Here is a 22,731-nt window from a genome sequence, read left to right on the forward strand (position 1 = left end):
TAATGCTGCTATGAAGATGTGTACTGCAGTTTTCGTGTGGAAAACATATGTTTTCAACATATGAAAACATATAACATATGTTTTCAACTCTTTTGGAAATATACCTAGGAGTGGAATTGTTGGTCATATGGTAACTGTTTAACTTTTTAAGGAACTACCAAACTGTTTTCCAAAATAGTTCGGTAACAGCTGTACCGTTTTACATTCCCATAAGCAAAGGGCGGCAAGAGCTCCATTTCTTCACATCCTTGCCAACACATGTGGTATTCTGCCTTAACTATAGCCATCCTAGTGGCTGTGAGGGAGGTGGTATGTTGTTATGGTTTTGATTTGCATTTCTCTAATGACTTGGGATGTTGAGCATGTTTTCACATGCTTATTGGCTATTTATGTCATTTGTTTGTTTTGAGAAAGGTCTATTTAGATTCTTTGCTCATTTCTTAATGGGTTATTTGTCTTTATTACTGAGTTATAAGAGGTCTTTATATATTCTGGATACAGGTACCTTATATGATTTGCAAATATCTTCTCCAATTCTGAACAGTTCCATTATTGCACAGAATCCCCATATTGCCCTTTCAAAGCCACAAATACCTCCCCCCACCCCACTCCCCAACCCCTGGTAGCCGCTAATCCGTTTTCCATTTCTACAATTTTGTCATTTCAAAAATGTTACATAAATAGAATTATAAAATATGTGATCCCTGGAAGTTGTTTTCTTCACTGATACTCCCCTGGAAATTCCTCCAAGGTGTTGTATTTATTAATGGTTCATTCTCTTTTATTACTGGGTAGTATTCTATGGGATCAATTCATCCCGCTTTGTTTAATCATTCACTTGTTGAAGGACAGTTGAGCTGTTCCCATTTGGGGCTATTACAAATAGAGCTGCTATGAACAATCAGGTACACGTTTTTTGTGAAGGTAAGTTTTCATTTCTCTGGACAAATGCCCACACGTGTGGAGTTGCTGGGTCATATAATTTCAGGTTTAGTTTTATAAGAACTTGCCAGACTGTTTTCCAGAGTGGCTCTACCAATTTAAATCCCCACTAGCACTGGGAGGGTGATATAGTTTCTCCTGACCCTTGCCAGCATTTGCTGTTGTTACCGTTTCCTATTTTAGCCATTTTAGGAGTGCAGTGATAGCTCATTGTGGTTTTAATCTGTACTTCCCTAATGGTTAATGATTTTGAAAATCTTTTCATTTACTTATTTTTCATCTGTAGAACCTTTTCAATGGAATATGTTTTCACTGTCTTTTGCCCATTTTCTAATTGGATCCCCCCCCTTTTTTAACTGTTGAGTTTTGAATACTGTTTGTATAGTCTACATATGAGTCCTTTGTCAGATATAAGGCTTGGAAGTATTTTCTCCCAGTCTGTAGCTTGTCTTTTCATCCTCGTGGTTGGGTCCTTTACAGAACAAAAGTTTTTCATTTTGATAAGGTTCAACTGATCAGTTTTTACTATTATGGATTATACTTTCAGTATCAAGTTTAAGAATTCTTTGCCTAGCTTTATCTCTTATTTTTTTCTGAAAAATAACTTTATATTTTACATTTAAGCCCACAATCCATTTTGAGTTCGGTTTTGTATAAGGGGTGAGGTTTATGTTGAGGTTCATTTTCTTGGTCTGTGGCTATCCACCTGCTCCACCAATGTTTGTTGAAAACTCTATCCTTCCTCTATTGAATTGCTTTTGCACCTCTGTCAAAAATCAGATGGTCATAAATGTGTGGGTACATCTCTGTCCCACTGATTCATATTTCTATCCCCTCCACGAATACCACAGTGTACTGATTATTGTAGCTCTACAATATAGTTTGGGATCAGGGACAGTGTTTCCTCCCACTTTTCTTCTTCAATATTGTGTAAGCTATTCTAGGGCCTGTGCCTTTCCATATGAATTTTAGTAGAAGCTTTATGTTTACACAAGAACCTTGCTGAGGTCTTGACACCAATCACCTAAAGCCTATAGAGCAATTTGGGGTGAAGTGACATCTTTACTGTGTTGAATCTTGCAATCCATGAACATGATATGTCTACCTGTTTATTTAGGTCCTCCTTGACTTCTTTCGTAGTTGTTTTGTAATTTTGAGCAGATAGGCCCTGTACGTGTTTTGGTAAGTTTATACCTAAGCATCTCATTTTCTTTAGGGTGACTGTAACTGGTATTGTATTTTTAACTTTGGCTTCCACATGTTCATTGTTAGTATGAAATGAAAAAGATATGAAATGAGTTCACCGTGATTGAATCTGTCTTTGCCCATATGTAAAAGAAACTAATATGAAAAAATAAAAATAATTATGCTAGGAACTGGGTAAGGCTATGGGTAACTTTTCCATTTCCCTTTAATGTTAGGTTTTCTTTAATGATAATACTTTTTAAAAGGAAATGAAACTGGGTCATCTGTAGAGATGTGGATGGACCTAGAGTCTGTCATACAGAGTGAAGTCAGAAAGAGAAAAACAAATATCGTATATTAACGCGTATATGTGGAATCTAGAAAAATGGTACAGATGAACCTATTTGCAGGGCAGGAATAGAAACACAGACGTAGAAAACAGACATGTGGACCCAGAGGGGAAGGGGAGGGTGCAATGAATTGGGAGCTTAGGGTTGACATATACACACCACCATGTGTAAAATAGATAGTGGCAACCTGCTGTATAGCACAGGGAGCTCAGCTTGGTGCTCTGTGATGACCTAGATGGGTGGGATGGGGTGTGGGGGAGGAGGGAGGTCCAAGAAGGAGGGGATATATGTATACATATAGCTGATTCACTTCATTGTACAGCAGAAACTAACACTGTAAAGCAATTATACGCCTATTAAAAAAAAAGTTATAGGGCTTCCCTAGTGGCGCAGTGGTTAAGAATCTGCCTGCCAATGCAGGGGACATGGGTTCGAGCCCTGGTCTGGGAAGATCCCACATGCCGCGGAGCAACTAAGCCTGTGCGCCACAACTACTGAGCCTGCGCCCTAGAGCCCATGAGCCACAACTGCTGAGCCCACACGCCTAGAGCCCGTGCTCTGCAATGGGAGAAGGCACTACAATGAGAAGCCCGTGCACTGCAACAAATAGTAGGCCCCACTCGCTGCAACTAGAGAAAGCCTGTGCGCAGCAACGAAGACCAAATGCAGCCAAAAATAATAAATAAAATAAATAAATTTATTTTTAAAAAGTACCTGTCTCCTTACTTTCTTCCCATTATTTTTCCATCTACTAGCATTAGAGATATTAATTTTCAATAAGAAATAGTCCGTAAGGAAATTGCATAAAGAAAATAAGGTTGGAGCATACAAGATGGGATGTGGCCAGATTGCGGAGAGCAAGGCATAAATAGGTGACAGAGGTAGAAATGCAATTGATTTTTGTGTGTTGATCTCATATCCTGCGACCTTGCTGGACTCACTTTTTAGTTCGAGGACCTCCCACCTACACTTTTTTTTTTTTTAATATTTATTTATTTACTTGGCTGCGTCAGGTCTTAGTTGTGGCAATGCGGGATCTTCATTGAGACGTGCAGGATCTTTTAGTTGCAGTGTGCAGGATCTTTAGTTGCGGCATGTGGACTCTCAGTTGTGGCATGCGGGATCTAGTTCTCTGAACAGGGATCAAACTGGAGCCCCCTTGCATTGGGAGTGTGGAGTCTTAGCCACTGGACCACCAGGGAAGTCACCCCCCTACACTTTAGATTTACAGCTCATCTCTACTTGGGTCTCATGCTTTCAGTAAAAATTTTTTGCGGTATGCGGGCCTCTCACTGTTGTGGCCTCTCCTGTTGCGGAGCACAGGCTCCGGACGCGCAGGCTCAGCGGCCATGGCTCACGGGCCCAGCCGCTCCGCGGCACGTGGGATCCTCCCGGACCGGGGCACGAACCCGTGTCCCCTGCATCGGCAGGCAGACTCTCAACCACTGCGCCACCAGGGAAGCCCTCCAATATATTTTTAATTGAAGTAGAGTTGATTTACAATGTTGTGTTAATTTCTGCTGTACGGCAAGTTAATTTAACGATTCATCTTTCCTAAAAGCCAGCCCCGTTTTCAACTACCCCATTTCTATCACTCCCTCCACCACCTGGTTAGCCTCTTAAACAAGAAACAGCAAATCAACTTGGGAAACATCCTTTCCTCTCTTTTTGGATGAACATAATTCACTCTGTTTCATTTCCCTTAAGAACCGCACTCAGATTCCCTGGTTCCTCTTCATTCTCACTTGCCAGTTCTTCAGATCAGACTTCAGTCTCTCCTGCTCCACAGCACCTTGCACGCTCTTTTTAGAATAATCATCCGAAAACACCATTTTCCTACGAATGCCCTGAAACTACCCATCATCTTATTTCCTAACATAATGCTTTTCATTTTTTCATATTACCTTCCTTTATGTAATATGGCAAAGATAGGTTCAATCACAGCAAACTCACCTCATATTCTTTTTTCACTTCATACAGTCAATATTTTCACTGTATCTACATTCACTTCCCAATGCTAGTGGCCAAAGAAATATCCCATTGTGTGGATGTAAAAAATGACACGTTTACTGACTGCTGGACAATGGGGCTGTTCCTAAATACAATTTTGCTATTACAGGTAACACAATGGTAAATGTCTTTGCTGTAGATCACCCTTGTTACTCTTTAACTATCTCCCTGGAGTAGATTTTCAGGAATGAGATGAGTGAGCCGAAAGCAAAGGAACTCTCTGACCCTTGCTCTGTGTGATCCCGTTGCTGCTTCAAAGGGCTGTGTATCGCCACCGGGAGGGAGCAGTTCACAACAAACTCAGCAACACAACCACTGAAGGGTTTTGTTTTCTTACTTTGTAGATGTAAAATGATACATAAAATCGACATTTATTTTGTAAGTTTTGTACACCAGCGTAGCATGTGTCCATGTGTTTCTTAACTGTTTCTTATACCGTTCGTTTCTATCCTCACTAACCACACCTGGAGGATATCTGTTTATATCCTCACTAAGTTATGAAGCTGGGGCTCTTCTAGGAGCTTCAAGGTCGCAGTCACAATGGTTTTTCGGGTTGTTTCTATCTCAGCATTTAGCTAATCTGGAAATAAATGCATCATTAGCCTTCTTTCTGACTAGACTCTGGGTCCCTGAGGGCAAGAGAACCATGTCCGTCTCATTTATCTCTTCATCTCCCTCCAAACGTCCATTACTTCTCTTATTCATTCATCCATCCATTCACTCGTTCGCTCAATACATATATTGAACCTTTGCAGCATGCCAGGTGCTGTCCTGGCCCCAGAGACAGTGCTGAGGACAGATGTGACATGGTCTGATTGTGCTCTGACAGGATCTCTGTCTGCTGTATTTTGTGTAGACTCTGCAGAATGGCCAAGAACAGAACAGGGAGCAATGCTCCAGGTGACACGTGAAGGTGACTCAGATCCAAGACGGGGGTGGAGGTGGTGAACAGTGGCTTGATCTGGATATAGGGTGAAGTTAAGCCAACTACACCCAGCATGTAGTAGGCACTAAGTATTTGCTTAACAAGAATAAAAGTCATTCATTCAGCCTAAACAAAACAAATCCACACCACTTATCTCCTCAACTCCCAAAGCAAAACGTCTTGTTTGGCATTTTATTCTCTATGACCTCCCTCTGCTGCTGAGAATCACTCTATATCTTGTGTTGGTGAGGGTCCAGGGACCACCTAGGTGGGATCACTGCCACGACTTGACAGATCCTTCTACCCAGGGCCCTGCCTCACTCATGGTTCCGGCACCAGTCAAGTCCATGACACAAGGACACACGATAGCCTCATAATGGCCATCCTGATTCCAGCCCCGATCCAAAGGAGGAATCTGGAATACTGTGGATGACTATTTCCTCTTTCAATTCCCCCACTTACTATTAGAACAAAGCTAGGGGACTCTCCTGGAGAAGAAGTCCCAGGAGGGGAGGGAGAAGTAGGTGAGGTACCTGGCTTGTGGCAAGAGTCCAACTCTCCCACTTTCAGGAGATTCCAGGTGATGCCCTCCTGTCTCACGGTTGGTGGAAAAGAAGGTGAGATCCACTGGACCGGGGACAGAAATGAGTACCAATGGCCAGATGGTCTTCCAAGGCAATGAAAGAAGAAGTAAGTTCAAAACGGAGTGGGTTTTAAGACAGCATATGATGGTAGTTGCAGAGATGGACCGTGTCTATGTGATCATTACATTGGCAGCTGCCTACATTTTAAGCCTGAGTTAGTAATGACACACCTTATGCCTTCCCTGCATTCACTCAACATACCTCTATTAAGTGCCTATGGGGAGGGTACAGAGATGAACAAGACAGAAAGTCTGTGTTTATATGGAGTGTGCAGGATTATGGGGGAGATGAACAGATAAACTAATATGTAATAGAGTGCTGGGAAGAGGTTAGTGCAAGGATGGAAAATAAAGCAGGAGAAAGGATAGAAAGCAATGGGCACAGAGGTTATTTTAGATCAGAAAAGCCTCTCTAAAAAAAAAAGAAAGAAAAGAAAAAAGAAAAGCCTCTCTGACAAGGCAACATCTGAGCTGAGAAATGAAAAATAGTCCATGAAAGCTCATTCCAGGTACAGAGATGAATTTAGAGTATTTCAGGGATGCTAGGCAGGTGTTATGGCTACAGTACAGGGAGCAAGGCCAAGAATAAGAGATGAGATCAGAGACACAGGCAAATATCAAGTGATGGAGACTTCCAGCAGGACTCGAGTTTATTCTAGTTGCCTTGGGAAGCCAGCTGGTAAGTCTTGAGCGGGGAGTAACATGATCACGTTTCTGTTTTTAAAACATCACTCTGTCCAAGAGCAGGAGAGCTGCTGTGAGCAGGTGCCGCAGTTACCCAGAATAGAGAGAAAAGGAGCTTTGGTTTAAGTGAGAGCAGTGGGAATGGCAAGAAAAAGTCCATTGCAGACTTTATTTTGAAGGTACAGTTAGCAAGACCTACTGATGCATTAGGTGTAGATTGTAAAGCCAAAGAGGACTCCTGGGTTTGGGGATTGAGAGGCTGGGTGAGAAGTGGAATCATATACTCCATGGGAAGACGGAAAGAGGAGTAGGCTGGGGCGGGTGAAGTTGGGAAGGAAATAAAGAGTTCTATATCAGACATGTTATGCTGCAAATGCCTGCTGTTGGATGTGGAGCTTAAAGGGAAAGACCTCAGCTCGAGTTTATTCTATTTTCGAGATACTTCTATTTTTTTATTTTATTTTACTTTATTTCACTTTTTAAAAAAATTTTATTTTATTCTATTTTAGTTGATTTGGAGATACACGTTTCTAAGTCACCAGCACGCAGATATTTTAAACTATGGAATGAAACGAGGTCTCCACCCCCGAGGATTCAGATTAGAATAGCCACACATCTAAAGACATCGTTTGAATCTAACAAAACACAATGGGAACCTACAGGGAAGGGAGAAGGGGCAACAGTGCCGACTCACCTTTGGCTCCGGCTGATGACTTTGCAATCCAAACGTTGCCCTCTCCATCTTCTTTCTTTCTATTATAAGAAGCCAGGAAAAATTCTCTCTCATCTGTCCTTGAGCTCTGGATTGGCGGGTGGATTCCGTTCTGAGCCGGAGCAACTGGGGTCTTGAGGTTAGTTGGATAAATCACATAGGACTCGGGGAACCATGCGCAGGACTCAGCCAGTTCTGGGCTGGTCTTGACGAGCCTGGCAGATGACAGAGGGTCAGTCTCTCTTCTGAGTACCCTCCGTCCCTCTATTCAGAACAGCCAGTGCTTTGCCCCAGAGCTCTTGAAGGACGCCGGGCACGACCAGGGCTAGGTCTCCTTTTTATCCCACTCACGGGGCAGACCTCCAAGGCACCACGGGGCAGCTCACAGCTGTTACCCACGACCTTATAGGCATGCTCCGGTGAGTTCAAAAGGGGCTTAACGTCCAGAACTTCAGCTCCTTTTAAAATGCATCTCTGAGGAAACTTAGCTTGAAGTAATCCTGAACCAACATCTTTTCACCGAACATGCTGTAGCTGAGCTAGACCCACCCGAAAAAATCAAAGTGGAGAACTGAGGAAATCATTTGGATTACTAGCAAAAAATACCACCTTGGCCCAACTCTGGAGAGAAAAGGCTAACACTCAGGAATCGGAATTATCTAAAGACATTTTCGTTCTTCATTTCTTGCCTTTAGCTCAGCCTGGCTTCGGTGACAGAATAAAGGAAGAATCTTTCTAATGGAACCTGGGACTCCAGTGGTCATAACTAAACACACCTCCTGCCCCCCCTCAAAAAAAAACCCAAAATATAATGGAATATAAAGAAAGGCCCTGGGCAGGCACTTAATAAACACAAAGGCTTCACACTGTACCTCCTCTCCAATCAGACCCCTGGGGGGAGGCGCTAGCATCACGTTTCACAGATGAGGCACTGGGTCACAGAGAAGTGAATTTCCCAAGATCACAAAGGTAGTAAGAAACAAGCAGGATATAAGCCCTGAGTCACTCCCATGTCCTAATTCTAAACCTATCCTTGGGAATTCCCTGGTGGCCCAGTGGTTAGGACTCCGGGCTCTCACTGCCGAGGGCCCAGGTTCAATCCCTGGTTGGGGAACTAAGATCCCTCAAACCGCGAGGTGCAGCAAAAAAAAAAAAAAAAGAAAGAAAATAGAAAGAAAAAAAGCTACCCTTGCTCCCCAGGAATCAGAGGAGGGAGAAACCTGCCCAAAGACATTCACAGGCCTCCCCTGAGCTGCACTCCCTCTTCTATCTAGAACAGAACTGTTAAAGCCTGGGGTATGATTCATCAGCAAAACCCAGCCTCTGAGCCAATGGCAGAAATAATGAAAAGAAACTTTAAACTGAGATTTTTAAGTAAAGCTATTTTTACGTTAGAGGCAATGGAATTTAACTTAAAGAACTCAAAGGAACAAAAAAATCAATACATTTCTAACTCACTGACCATTCAGCTCTATCTGCATTGTCCAATACGGCAGCCACTAGCCACGTGGAGTTTCCAAGTGCTTCCGAGCACTTGAAAAGTGGCCAATGCGACTCGGAAACTGAATTTTCCGTTTTGTTTAGTTTTCATTTAAAAGCTGAAGCACTGTAAAATATGTTTCCACCAAGTACAACATTACTGTTTCGGTAGATGATGTTTTCACTTTAACTACCATGTGACCTCAGATGTTGTTGTTAGAGGGTGGCGTGCATGTCAGGCGCGTGTGATACTTCTGGAATTAGACATAAATGCATCACTGTTCTACTGGGGGACAACAGATGGATTCAGCTCATGTGAATTTTTTTCCAGGCACTGATGAAACATTATAATGTGTTTATTATGCACACAGCCAAGTTACAGAGATTGCTAGGTAAATCATAATTGGTAAATAACGCATAATTAGTCTTCTAGTTAAAAAAATGAGTATGGACAAACTTTTAAGTTTAAAACAAAGGCATTCTACTGACACGGAATTGAGTGGGGATGCAGAAGCTAGAACTATGACCAGACAATAAAGAAAAAAATAAGCACTAGAAGAAGATGTGTCACAAATTTCCTAACAAACGGCAATTACGATGTGCTGTGGCAGGAAAAATGAAGTTTGTTGTGTAAGGAGACATTTTCAGCAAATACATAATGAATTTGATAGGTGTTTTCCTCTCAATAGTCTAAAGAGAAGCAATGGAATTAGCGGCTGAAATCAGAATTAAAAACTCAACAAAAAAACTTTCAACGTATTTTTCTTAGGATCTGAGCTCGTAACTTTGGTCAGCTATAAAGTGGCTTGGATTCTTACATACACACGCAAAACGAACATCCTTTTAGATGGAAATGTGGTAATAGAAATTATTTTGAGGAAAAGACTAAAAAGATATTTTATAAAAAGTGAACAATCTTTAGTTAAGCCATCAATACTTGCCCATAGAGTACAAAGCATTTCTAACAATATTAAAGATTGATTCAAAACCGGAAAATTTTGAAATATTTTTCCTTAGCTTTAGATGAGTTGAGTGACATAAGAGATGCTGCCCAATTAATACTTTGTATGTTTTGCCTCAAAAGATTTCCAAATATAGGAAAAAATTATTGTCAAATTGCAGCCTAAAATGTAAACTCGTGGTGAGGATATTTCCTAATCTTTTACATTTGTCCAAGAAGAATTTCATCTACATGTGAAAAGTCAGCTTCTATCATGACAGACATTACTTCAGCTGGGTTGGGTTAAAATCTGGATTTACTGGGATTTTAATAGACTGACGTTTGCTTTATTGCTTTATTTTGTTGTACCATACGTATTGGAAACATCTGCTTCATTGCATGATACATTTTTTTTTCTTTTTTTGCAGTACGCGGGCCTCTCACTGTTGTGGCCTCTCTCCCGTTGCGGAGCACAGGCTCCGGACGCGCAGGCTCAGCAGCCATGACTCACGGGCCTAGCTGCTCCGCAGCATGTGGGATCTTCCCAGACCGGGGCACAAACCCGTGTCCCCTGCATCAGCAGGCGGACTCTCAACCACTGCGCCATCGGGGAAGCCCGCATGATACATCCTGAAAACATCTGCACTCAGTATGGATACAGTCGTTGAAATGGTTCAGTATATGCTTGCAAATGCTACCATGGTTCGCAGGTATAGAACCATGAAAGAAACACAAGATGATGAATTTAATGATTCTGTGTTCTTTGCCAATGCTCACTGACTGAGACATGGAAGAGTTTTACAAGGTTTCCCCGTACTGTAAACTCCAGTTCACATTTTCTTAAAATAAGAGGAATGCTTGTCAAATCGTTCTTTTCATGCAACTATTACCTCATTCAATAATCAAAGATAAAAAATGCAGTGTGGTTTACATTTTTTCACCCATAACCACGCTGCATATGAACAAGCTAAATTTCAAGCTCCAAGGAAGTTGGAAAAAAAGATCTTACTTGTGATGTAGACCAACAGGTGTGAGAATTTGTGTTCCAACTTCATAACATAAGTCAATAATAATGATTTTACATAGTTTATGACTCAGTATGCATAAGATTTTCCTTGTAACAGACAACATTATGCAAACTGGCTGCAAAAACTAAAGAAAAATTTGAAGAACACTTTGTTGATAATGATAAATTTAGAGTTTCTTTTCAACGTATTCAATACCTCCTCTGAATTCAATATTAACAATACTGAGTTGACACATGAGTTGGTGAATTTACTTCACTTGGACATAGTTCTAAAAATGATATGCTTTTGCTTCAAAGTCAAGTCAATTCTTCTCATGTTATGAACCTGCTTTGTCAATGTACATGTGACTATTAAAGGAAAATTATATTTTGGTATTTTATACAGTTATTGAAAAACTTTTACGTATGTCAGAATGACTTGTGTATGTAAATCTACCTTTTCAACCACACATTTTTATGAAACCTAAACATAGGACTTCCAATGAAAATTTAATATCTGAGCTTAGTTGTGCTATAAATGTAAAATATACACACCAGATTTTGAAGACTCGGAAAAAAATATATCCCATTAGTTGTTTTTAATATTAATTACATGACATTTTAGATTTATTTGGCTAAATAAAATATATTATTAAAATAAATTGTACCGGTTTCTTTGCACTCATTTTAATGGGGCTACTAGGCAATTTAAAATGCCACATGTGGCCAGCATTCTATTTCTGTTGGCCAGCGCTGGTCTGCAGAATGCCCTTCATCTGAAGCCCTCATTTCCTGTACAGAACCCAGTCCAGTTTCTACCGGAAATCTCTAGCATTTGTTCCCTTTCCAAAAAAGGCCCATTTGGGAAGCAGCCACAAATGGAGGTTTAGTCGCATCACACACGAGATGTGAGAAACGCTCACAAGAGGAAAAAAAGCTCCAATCAGGGCCAGGAGGACAGCCCTTGAGCGCTCTGAGACTATGGCCATGGGGCCCTGATGAATTTCTAAAGCTCCTGGAAGTGACAGGCATGACAGACTGTACAGGGTCCAGCATGGAACCCCATCAAGGCCCTGGGAAGCCTCGAGGGATGCCCAGGCACACTGCCCACGGGGCCTGTTTGTACAGATGAGAACCGTCCTGGCTCGACACTAACTGCTACGGCCACGGGCAACCTGGCTGTCTTCTCTGACTGCCACCTGAGATGACATTTTTTTAACTTTCTGGAGCTCTTTTGAGCCATACAAACTATGGGAGAGAGACAAAATGACAAAGGTAATCATTCCCTCCTGGAATTACTACAGTCCCTTGCAGGACACCTGAGAGAACGAAGGAAGCTTATGAGAATGATGACAAGCCCTAGTCTGCATAAGTCATGTCGTCATTTATAAGGTGTCATGACAGACCACGCCGCGTGCTGCAGAACAGCAAAGGGCAGGTGTGATCACCTCCCTCCCCACAGATTCTGAGTGGTACCGTCCAAGGTCACAGAGGTCCGGATACCTATTCAGACCTGCTCACGACTCCAGCTCTGTACTCTCTTCACCCTATTATAGCTGCCAAGTATGCAAATATAGAGAACATTACTTTTTACAGCACCCTCTGCTTTCTACTTCAAAAACAGAATTCAACCTCTATCTTTAGGAAAAAAAATCATCATAGAATAAAGAATGAGTAAGCATTTTATAAAAATTTCTAAATGGGGCTTCTCCGGTGGCGCAGTGGTTGAGAACCTGCCTGCCAATGCAGGGGACACGGGTTCGAGCCCTGGTCTGGGAAGATCCCACATGCCGCGGAGCAACTAGGCCCGTGAGCCACAATTACTGAGCCTGCGCGTCTGGAGCTCTGCAACAAGAGAGGCCGCGATAGTGAGAGGCTCGCGCACCGCGATGAAGAGTGGCCCCCGCTTGCCGCAACTAGAGAAAGCCCTCGCACAGAAACGAAGACCCAACACAGCCAAAAATAAATAAAATTAAAAAAAAAAATTTCTAAATGGACAATCTGGATAAATAATCGTGTGCTACTTCTAGTTCTGCTGAAACAACTGTTCGCACTCTAAATGTGTAAATATGTAAGAAGACTTCAGAAAGCCTCGTTCTCCTTCAGGATAGCTGGTAAATCATGAAAATCCGTCACAGGAAGAAGTGGATACATAAGTTAGTGGGGGCAGTGAGTCTGAACAAAAAGGTGGAAATATTCCTACCAGCACTCAAACTAGTAAACAGCTAGAGAGCCCGGAAAGCTGTGCGACTGGGGAAAAGAGCGTTTGCTTTGGGTCAAGTCTTCTAGTGTCTTCTTAGCTAAATGATTCGTTTGGCTACACACACATGTTCACTGGCCACTGTGGAGGGAATGCTGGAGACCTGATTTTGGGGGCCACACCCACCTTTCATTTATACAGTGTGAACTCTGACACGCGCATTATTCCGGGCGTTTATGTAAGGTAACTCAACTAATCCTCACAACAACCCTGAGGTAGCTGCTATTATCATCCTCGTTTCACAGAAAAGGAAACTAAGGCATAGCGTCAAACGCTCACTCTGTGTCACCGTGCTACACGCTTTACGTCCATCACAACCTCTTTAGGAGGGGTGCACCGAGGCTTAGAGGGATCAGAACATTTGCCCAAGCTGCTAAGAGCTGAAATTAAAACCCAAGCTGCTGATCCGAGATCTTATCACTGTATAAGGCTGCTTCCTTCCACCTTATGACACGGTTCTTTCGGCACCTGACTGTAAGCCCACTGCTCAGAGGTGGGTGGTGCGGTAGACACCGGTATATTCTGCCCAGGTGTCCCTTCTGAGGGACCCCTGGCTGCCGAGCTTCGGCTGCCAGGGGCTTAGGCGCGCCTCTTCTCCGGGGACCAGCCCGTGCCTAGAAGCGCCGGGGAAGCTGTGTCCCGCCCAAAGCCGGTGGCTGGGCGACGTCAGAGTAGAGAACATGGAGGGGCTGTTCACTGCTGTTCAAGCTCCATGGAGTCAGGCAGAGGCGAGACTTCAGCTGAAACCACCTCCTCGCTTCGCGTCTTCCCCAGATGCCCTGCCCTTGGTTCTCAGCGCGTTTCTCCTGCAAGCCCTCCCCTTATAAATCACTTCCGCCAGAAGCCCTGTCTCAGGCTCTGCTTCTAGGGAGCCTCAACTTAAGGGACAGACAGGCACGTACGGCCAAGTTTGGACTGGGACTAAAAGCTGATCTTTGCTGGCTTTTTAAATAAAAGTGTCTTCTCCCTTTAAAGACGACCTCACACTTTTGCTTAAGTCCTTCAGGATGAAAGCCCAAAAGGTTCACGTGAAAAATGGAAAACACGGGTCTTAAAGAACACTTACTTCACTAAAGAAGCTTTGCGACACAGTTTGTCAGCTCCCCTGTAGTAATTCACCAACTGCATCAGGCCAGGCTCGTGACCTGTGAAGGGAAGAAGAGGCTCAGAAGGGGAACAGACAATTTCTCAAGTGGGAAATGACAATGTCAGCACCAGCGCGCAGGAGGGAGAGCAGGGTCGCGCTTAGCTTGTCTTTCTCCCCTTTCAGGACTGGGTGTTGGAAAGGGAGCGATTCAGTCGCCCGGCCCCTCTACGCCCCTTTGCTCAGCATCTCACTGGCAATTCTCACCCTCCCCAGAGTGGCTAGTATGATACCGCCATCGTAGGTCTGCCAAAGACCACTGCTGCCTCTGTTTTTTCTTCTTTGGGTGGGGGAGTATCTTCTATTTCGCCTCTCCTGGATCCCCACTGCACTGCACACATGGCTTAACACATATGGATTTAGTCATCTCTGTACAGTAAGGACTTATACAGTTAGGCTTTTGATGTTGCTACCCTTGCTTTCTACAGTCATCAAGGAAGGTAGGAGAACTACGATCCTGCTGTTCTCAAGCATGTCTCCTGTGCAAGCTTCTAGGAGGGCCACTAGGTGCTCCAAGGGGCCGTGTCTGTAAATTCAGAAGCCCTGAGGATGTTCTGCGCGTCCTCTCACAGGGAAACCCATTTTCCATAGATTGTACTGCATGCCCCCTCCTCTTTAAAATTAGGGCAAAAGGATACAAATAAAAACAAAAGCCTCAATTAAAAAAAAAGTTTATTATAGTATAGTTGGCTTACAATACTGTGTTAGTTTCAGACATACAGCAAAGTGATTCAGTTATACATATATATATTTCAGATTCTTTTCCATTATAGGTTATCACAAGATATTGAATATAGTTCCCTGTGCTATCCAGTAAATCCTTTTTGTTTATTTTTTATGTAGTAGTGTGCATCTGTTAGTCTCATACTCCTAATTTATCCCTCCCCCCCTTCCCTTTTGGCAACCATAAGTTTGTTTTCTATGTGTGTGTCTGTTTCTGTTTTGTAAATAAATTAATTTGGACTATTTTTTAGATTCAACATATAAGTGATATCATATATTTATCTTTCTCTGTCTGACTTACTTCACTGAGTATGATAATCTCTATAAAAGCCTCAATTTATGTTTAACATCTTAACAAAATGCAGTTTTCAGCAACACAAAGTAGAACCCAACAATGGGAGCTTGAACTGCAGATGCCAGAGGTAAGAATAATTCATCTGAGAACAGCGTACAATCAAATAAAAAGTTTCAGGCGCTAATTAGCTCTCACCATCTCCCTGGACAGATGGACTGGTTCACACCTGAACTACCCACCTTCACATCACCAAGGCAGCAGCATTCCTTGGCCTTTATCCGCTGGGCCATCTCCTTGGGTTTCGAACTGTGTGAAAGGTAAATATCCTTAACAATGAAGGCATATTATAACCATCTGGTTGTGGGATGCTAGTTTTTTTGTTTTGTTTTTCTTTTTGTTTTTTCTTCTTCTTTGTTTTTTAAGATGCTAACCTTTTAAAAAATGTTTATTTTATTGAAGTATGGGGGGGGTTGGCTGACATTCTTTTTAGAATTTTTCTTTTTTTAAATTTTATATTGGACTATAGTTGAGTTACACTGTTGTGTTAGTTTCTGGTATACAGCAAAGTGATCCGGTTATACATATGTAATAGTTTGCATCTGCTAATCCCAAACTCCCAATCGGATGCTGTTTTCTTTCCCATAAAAAGCAAATGTTCCCTGAGCAGTTGCTGACTTCATGGTACCTGCTTAGGATTCGGACCTTCTAGGACTCTGCTCCTAACCCTAATCCTACACCCTAGTCCTGAGCCCCACAGCAACGCTGATCACCCCTGCAAAGAGCCATTTCTGTCAGTTTTTAATTTTAGGATTCCACCTAAGCTCTTTCAGCCGGGCACTGACCAGTCCAAAGAGGAAAGTCAGGCAGGCAGGGGAGCAGACAGAGCAAGGAGGAAATAAACGTTCTCAACTATAAGCAGGTTTTCTTCTTTCAGGGAAGGTATTCTTCTCGCTGAGGGCTTCCTGGGGAGACAGTTTAACAAAAGGGAATCAATCTCCAGGCCCATTCTCTGTATTTGAAGGTTTCTGGGGGTTGGAATCAGCCCTTCCATGGAGTCCCCAACATACATCATAAATTTGTATAAAAATAAAAAGTTGTCCATGGTCTCATTTCAAAGAAAAAATATCAGGAAGACTAGGCTGAAACCCCCTTCATTCCTCAAATCATTACAATTCTACAGGCTCCCACCCAACTGTGCTCTGTCAGCTCACCAAGGGCTAGTCAGTTCCAAATGGCTATTTTCAGTCTTTGCCTATTCAACCTCTCCAACCCGCTGACCACACCTATTTCTAAAAACTGTCTCCTCTCCTGGACATACAACTGTTCTCTCTGGGATGCCCTCCAAGGCAGAGATGACTTTTCCTCATTATTTTCTCCCCTTCTATCTTTGGCAGTACGATGGGGTGCCCACCCCAGGGGAATTTTGGCAGGGCACACGGCGACCCTGAGTGAGGCTGCAATTCCGGATGACTGTGCAGGGAGGAGAGGCCGTGAGACTATGTGCAGGTCAGTGGGATGTAAATGGCAATGATCTGCACAACTTCTGGATTACGTCATCTAAAAAGGAGCCGTTGGTCCTCTCCTTCCCCCTGCCTCTTCCTACAGGGGAAGATGTAGGCATGGGGGCGCCAGCTTCAACCGTGTGAATGAAGGGAACTCCCTCGGAGACAGAAGGGCAGAGAAACCTGGGTCACGTAAAATCTGCATTCAATGCGCAAGTGTGAAAACGTGTTCTTTGGTGAAACTAAGGGAAGGTCTAAAATCAGACACCCTTCCGCCCTTCCCCGGGCTGGGCTCACTGCTGAAGCTCCCGTTTTCGGAATCCAGAGGTCTTTTCCAAATCCCCTGCCGCTTTATCTGAGCCTTCGGGGAGCTGAATCCTCAGGGTTTTCAACACACACAAGCTCCCCTCCCGAGCCAACACAGACAGGGCGGAATCCCCCGTGGAGGAAATTTGCAAGATGGTCAGCCGCCGGCTCCGCGGAGCCTCGCCCCGCCCGGCGATCTGCCCAGCCGACCTGCCCGATTTGGGGGCGTCAGGACAGGGGAATCCGGGGAACGCGCGGCATTGGCTCCCCGCTCCCGAGGCCGACGCCCCCGGGGCTGCAGGGCCGGGTCATTGTCAGGAGGCAGCCGCCGTCCCGGGGGCCCGCACCGACACTCCTGCCCCGAATTCGATTTGGGACCCGAGAAGGCATGAAAAACGACGGCCTTGGCCCTTTAGGGATGCATTTTTTTATCCGCCCGAGGAACGACAGAGGGGAAGGTTTCTGACCTTAAGACAAAAGCGCTCGTTCTACCGGGAGGAGCGGGAGGGCGCGAAACGGGGAAGCTCACCCAGTCTCCCAAAGGGCAGCCGGTTCCTTTCTCCCAGCATCAGGTTGAACCTGGGGTTGTCCCGCCGCAGCCTCTTCCAGTGGCCGGTGGCGAGCAGCAGCCGGGAGACCTCGGCGTAGACGCTGCTGTTCTCGTCGCGCACCACGAAGGTGTACATGGCGAAGGGCCGCGCGACCGGGCCGCCCCGGCAGCCGCCGCAGGAACCAGCCGGCCAGGCGGCGGCTCAGCGTAGGAACCGCCCGGGCGCCAGCCGGGATCTGGCCCCACCGACCCCGCCCCGCACGCTCCGGCCGCGCCGCCGCGCCCGGCCCCCGCGCAGCTAGGGTTCCCCTGGCGGCCCGCGCCCGGGTGCCCGCGCGTCGGCCCGAGCGGCGAGCGCAGCCCGGACGCCGCGCCCACCGCCGGCGCAGCCCCGCCTCCGGCCCGTGATTCCGCGCGGCCAGCCCGGCGGCGGGCGGGGGGAGCCTGTGCGCCCGGGGCGCGCCCCGCACCCTCCCTGAGCCCGCTTCCGGCGGCGGAGGGTGCGGGGGCTGGAGGAGGGGCGCGCGGCTTAAGCCGCAGCCTCCGGAGCCGGTCCCCAGAGGGACCGGAGGGTGGGGCAGTCCTCCCGAGCCCAGGGTCACTGCTGGGGGCGGAGGGGGGCGGCGGTGCCAGCGGAAGATCCCTTTCTAGGGGGCTTGCTCCGGTAGCTTCCCACCCACTATTTCAAAGGGACGTTTTATGGATAAAACCAAAAAGTTCTGCGGCCCCATCCTGTGTCCAAGATGCGCTTCTTTGGCTTTCCTGCTTAAAGACGGCGGAGAACCAGAAGCGTTCCGGTGGCTGTTGGTTTCCCTTTGGGTCGAATGCTCCTTTCACCTGCTGAGACCTCCTGCGTGGCACACAGCCAGGGGGTGACTTCAGATTCTGCCGGGCGCTCGCACACAAGCTCTGGGGAGCCCTGGACTCCGCCCTGCGGTTTACCGGCGTTGGGTCACTCGCTTTCTCTTCTCCGGAACGATTTCCCCTTTCGAGTGTGTGCGTGGCGGGGTTCTTGAAAGCCCCTTCGGCCCTGATCTCACTCTGACTTCCTTTTAGGAAACGATTTTTGGTCCATTTGAGGGACAGAGAAAGGACTCTATCAGATTTCCCGTAAACTTCCTACACTTCCGCATAAGATAGCCGCATCAGCCACACGCCTCATATCTTTTACTCTTCTTTAGAGAAAGAGCATCCTGGGACGTCTCCCCGTCCTCCTCTCCCTGTGCTCATGGTGTCTAATCAGCATATCGTAAAGGCGCTCTCCTCTCTCCCATTTTGCCCACGTTCCCAGCGGCGAGTACTCGCTTATTCTACGCCCAAGCCTCCAGCTCGGCAACCGCTGGAGGGAAGCTCGCTCAGAGGAGGAATGCGGCAGACTCAGGAGTGCCGGGTTGGTTACATTTCCTCACCCCCCCCAACCCCTCCCCCAGCACTCAGACATCCAGGAGGAATAAGAGTTGGTAGAGGGCTTCCCTGGTGGCGCAGTGGTTGAGAGTCCTCCTGCCAATGTAGGGTACACGGGTTCGTGCCCCGGTCCGGGAAGATCCCACATGCCGCGGAGCGGCTGGGCCCGTCAGCCATGGCCGCTGAGCCTGCGCGTCCGGAGACTGTGCTCCGCCACGGGAGAGGCCACAACGGTGAGAGGCCCGCATACCGCAAAAAAAAAAAAAAAAAAAAGAGTTGGTAGATAGTCCTCCAGTGAACGAACCGGCAGGGAGGCATATATCCTACACCCTACTTCGAGGTCATCTGCAGAAGCGTTCCCGTTGTCCACAGCTTGTAACCCGCTCATTCACGCACCTTCCCTTGTTGGAGTCCTTCCTTTTCCTGGTTTACTATCCCACGTCTCTTGGGATCACTTCCCAAATAAACTACTTGCTCTCAAATCCCTGTACCAGGGCCACCTTTTTGGGGAACTCAGGCCCAGACATTGTAGCTGCTTCTCTTCACAGCCAGTCATCCCGGAATTGACACCCACTTTCATCGTGCCCCTCGCCCCCGTCCTCTTCACTCACTCAATCCTCCTGCATCACCCACTCACCCCGGCAAGCTGGCTTCTCTCTCTGCCACTCCGCAGCCACGGATGTCATTAGGAACATCAGCGACCTCTGAATTTCCAAATCCAGTAGTACTTCTCTCCTTTTTCTCACCTACACTCTGTAGTGAACATCTTTTTTGTTTGTTTTAGTTCTTGTACAGCACCCCTTTTCTTAAGAACAGAATCCATCTTTCCCCTTGGAGTCCATTTATGTGATTCTGTTGGGATTGACGCTGTCCATTCTGGACACAGAAAAATGAATATCTTGGCCCAACAGGACTACTCCACCCCGTTTGCCATTGTGACTGGTAAAACATAGGAGAGTGATCCAAATTTGGCGAATCTGATTCTCTCCGGGATTTTTCTACCTGAGCTATGGAGAAAGACTCTCTTTTTTTCCCCAACTGGAGTTGCTTAGCTGGAAGATTGTGTGGGACAGCGTGCAGCTCTCTTGCTATCTTACAGAGGGAACACCCTGTCTGAGAATTCAGCTTCCCATCCTCCTTTGCATTAGGCCTGGCCATGTGGATATATCAATATCTTCATTTACTACATGTAAATGAAGTACTGTGCATTTCTTCCTAGTCTGGACCTTAGAATTTGCACTTGCCTTCTCCTTCTCTTGGAGGCAGGATACGCGGTCAATAACAATAGTGGGACAAAACGTTGTAAGACATTTACCAAAACTCATTATATGCTGCGTTATAAGGTAAGCCTCGACAAATTTCAAAGGACTGATATAATTTTGAGCGCTTTCTCTGACTGCAGTGGAATCAAGCTGCTTGGACATCAAGTAAAACCCTTCAGTAGCCCATGAGTCAACGAAGAAATCGCAACAGTATGAAAATAAATTTTTTAACTGAATGGTAATAAAGATGTGGTGTATCAAAACTGGTAGAACACAGCCTGAAGCCATGCTTAAATGGAAATTTACATTCTACAGAACATATGTTAGAAAAAGAAGAAAGACTGAAAATCAATTATCTAAGCTTTCATCTCTATTGTCATCTGTTTCATCTATGAAAAGAATATCAAATCAAATCCAAAGTAAGTGGAAGGGAAGAAACCAAGGAAATAGAAAACGGAACAGTTTTTGAGAATTGACAAGGCAATTCTAAAATTTACACGGTAATGCAAAGGACCAAGAATAGCAAAGACAATCTTGACCAAGAAAGGTGGAGGACTTAACACTACCAGATATCAAGAACTGTAAAATTATAATATTTAAGTACAAAGCTATAGTAATTACAAAACTATGATTTTGATACAAGGAGAAACAAATAGACCAATGGAAAGAACCTATGCATATATAGTCACTTTGTTTATAACAAAGGCAACATTGCACATCAATAGGTGAAAGGATGGACTTTTCAATAAATGGAGCTGGGTCAATGGATATGCACTTGGAAAACAAAATTAATCTTGACCTCTACCACACACAAAAATCAGTTGCAAAAAGAAAAATATTAGTTGCAGATTCATTGTGATATAATGCATCTAAATGTGAAAAGTGAAGCAATAAACCTGCTTGAGGAAAACAGAAAGAAGAAAAATATTTATGATCTTCCGCTAGATAAAGATTTCTCAAAGGGGCTTCCCTGGTGGCGCAGTGGTTGAGAGCCCGCCTGCCGATGCAGGGGACACGGGTTCGTGCCCCGGTCCGGGAAGATCCCACATGCCGCGGAGCGGCTGGGCCCCTGAGCCATGGCTGCTGAGCCTGTGCGTCCAGAGCCTGTGCTCCGCAATGGCAGAGGCCACAACAGTGAGAGGCCCGCATACCGCAAAAAAAAAAAAAAAAAAGATTTCTCAAAGCAGACACAAAAATCTCTATGAATAAAGGAAAAAACTGATAAACTGGCAACCTTAAAATTATGAACTTTTATTCATCAAAAGACATCATCAAGAGAATAAAAAGGAAAACAAGAGAGTAGAATATGTCTGATGTGTGTGTGCGCGTGTGTACACACATATGTATCTGACAAAGGCCTCATAGCTGAGATATACAAGGAATTACAAATCAATAATTTAAAAAACTGAGGGGAATTCCCTGGCAGTCCAGTGGTTAGGACTTCACGTTTTTCACTGCCAAGGGTGCAGGTTCAGTCCCTGGTTGGGGAACTAAGATCCCACAAGCCACGCACGTGGCACGGCCAAACAAACAAACAAGAAACTGGTAAGCCAATTAACAAAAGAATTGTTCTGGATAGTCTAAGGGACAGCCCAAGAGGTAAGCCCTCAGAAAAGAGAAAATTTGAAGAAAAGTCACCCTGAGAAACTAAAAAAGGAATATATTTGGCTAAAAAGCAGGCCCACATACACCTAATAGTTGTAGGGTAAGAGTACAAGGGGAAGCCATATGTCTAAATACTTTGAAGTTATAAACCAAGCCGGTAAGCTGCTAAACAATATGTCTATCTTCCTACCTTACAAATATACATTTACGAGAATGACCTGGAAGGTCAGGATTTTAATACTTTTCAGACTCATAGGCGTTCCATGCCAGACCTTGGTAATACTGGAAGGGATGACCCTGGCCCCTGTCCATGGCCCCCCCCTTGACTCCATCCTACACTGTGAGGGGTTCGTTGTGCATCATGTGCGGGGACTCCGTAGCCAGGAAATTCAAGCTCTGTCCACTCACCCAACACCTCCCACAAACAGCTGCCTTTTGGCCACCACTCAGGCCTAGAGGCGCACACACCAGCCATGCCACTGACCCTTCAGAGAATGGACCGAGGGAAGAAGCCTGTATAGGGCCAGGCCATGAGCTGGGCTATTTGGACAGTGAAGCATCAGGTTCTCAGGTACCCAGAATAGTCTAGAAAGGGGGAAGGTTATGTCTTGGGGTGCCCATATCCCCTTGACCTCACAAATGTCTCACTCATAGGGAGGGACGTGGCTAGAATAGGGCCAGACTTGGAGCCTCTAAAGAAGGACTTTTCTTACATAGACCTTAGGTTGACGCTCCTAAGATACAAGCTGCAAAATCCTCAACTACCCTTTCCCCTCTCTCTGCTCTTTGTGTCTCCTACTTGGA

The 22,731-nt window shown here is 45.2% G+C and overlaps 1 protein-coding gene across 1 annotated transcript in view; it reads right to left on the bottom strand.

Moving 5' to 3' along the window:
• Positions 1-17,949, bottom strand: part of TTL (tubulin tyrosine ligase) — a gene marked incomplete at its 3' end in the record, with an annotated part of 33,305 nt that extends 15,356 nt beyond the window's left edge. Inside the window, exons 1-3 of the mRNA XM_082852136.1 lie at positions 17,636-17,949; positions 14,203-14,281; positions 7,434-7,666 (exon numbers count right to left, since the gene is read on the bottom strand). Of these exons, the coding sequence (XP_082708262.1) occupies positions 7,434-7,666; positions 14,203-14,281; positions 17,636-17,792 (469 nt within the window). The 5' untranslated portion in view covers positions 17,793-17,949. The remainder of the gene's footprint in view (positions 1-7,433; positions 7,667-14,202; positions 14,282-17,635) is intronic.
• Between the last annotated feature and the right edge of the window lie 4,782 nt (positions 17,950-22,731).

Source organism: Leucopleurus acutus (genome assembly GCF_964270905.1).
Source record: "Leucopleurus acutus genome assembly, chromosome: 12".
In the NCBI taxonomy this organism is placed as follows: domain Eukaryota; kingdom Metazoa; phylum Chordata; class Mammalia; order Artiodactyla; family Delphinidae; genus Leucopleurus; species Leucopleurus acutus.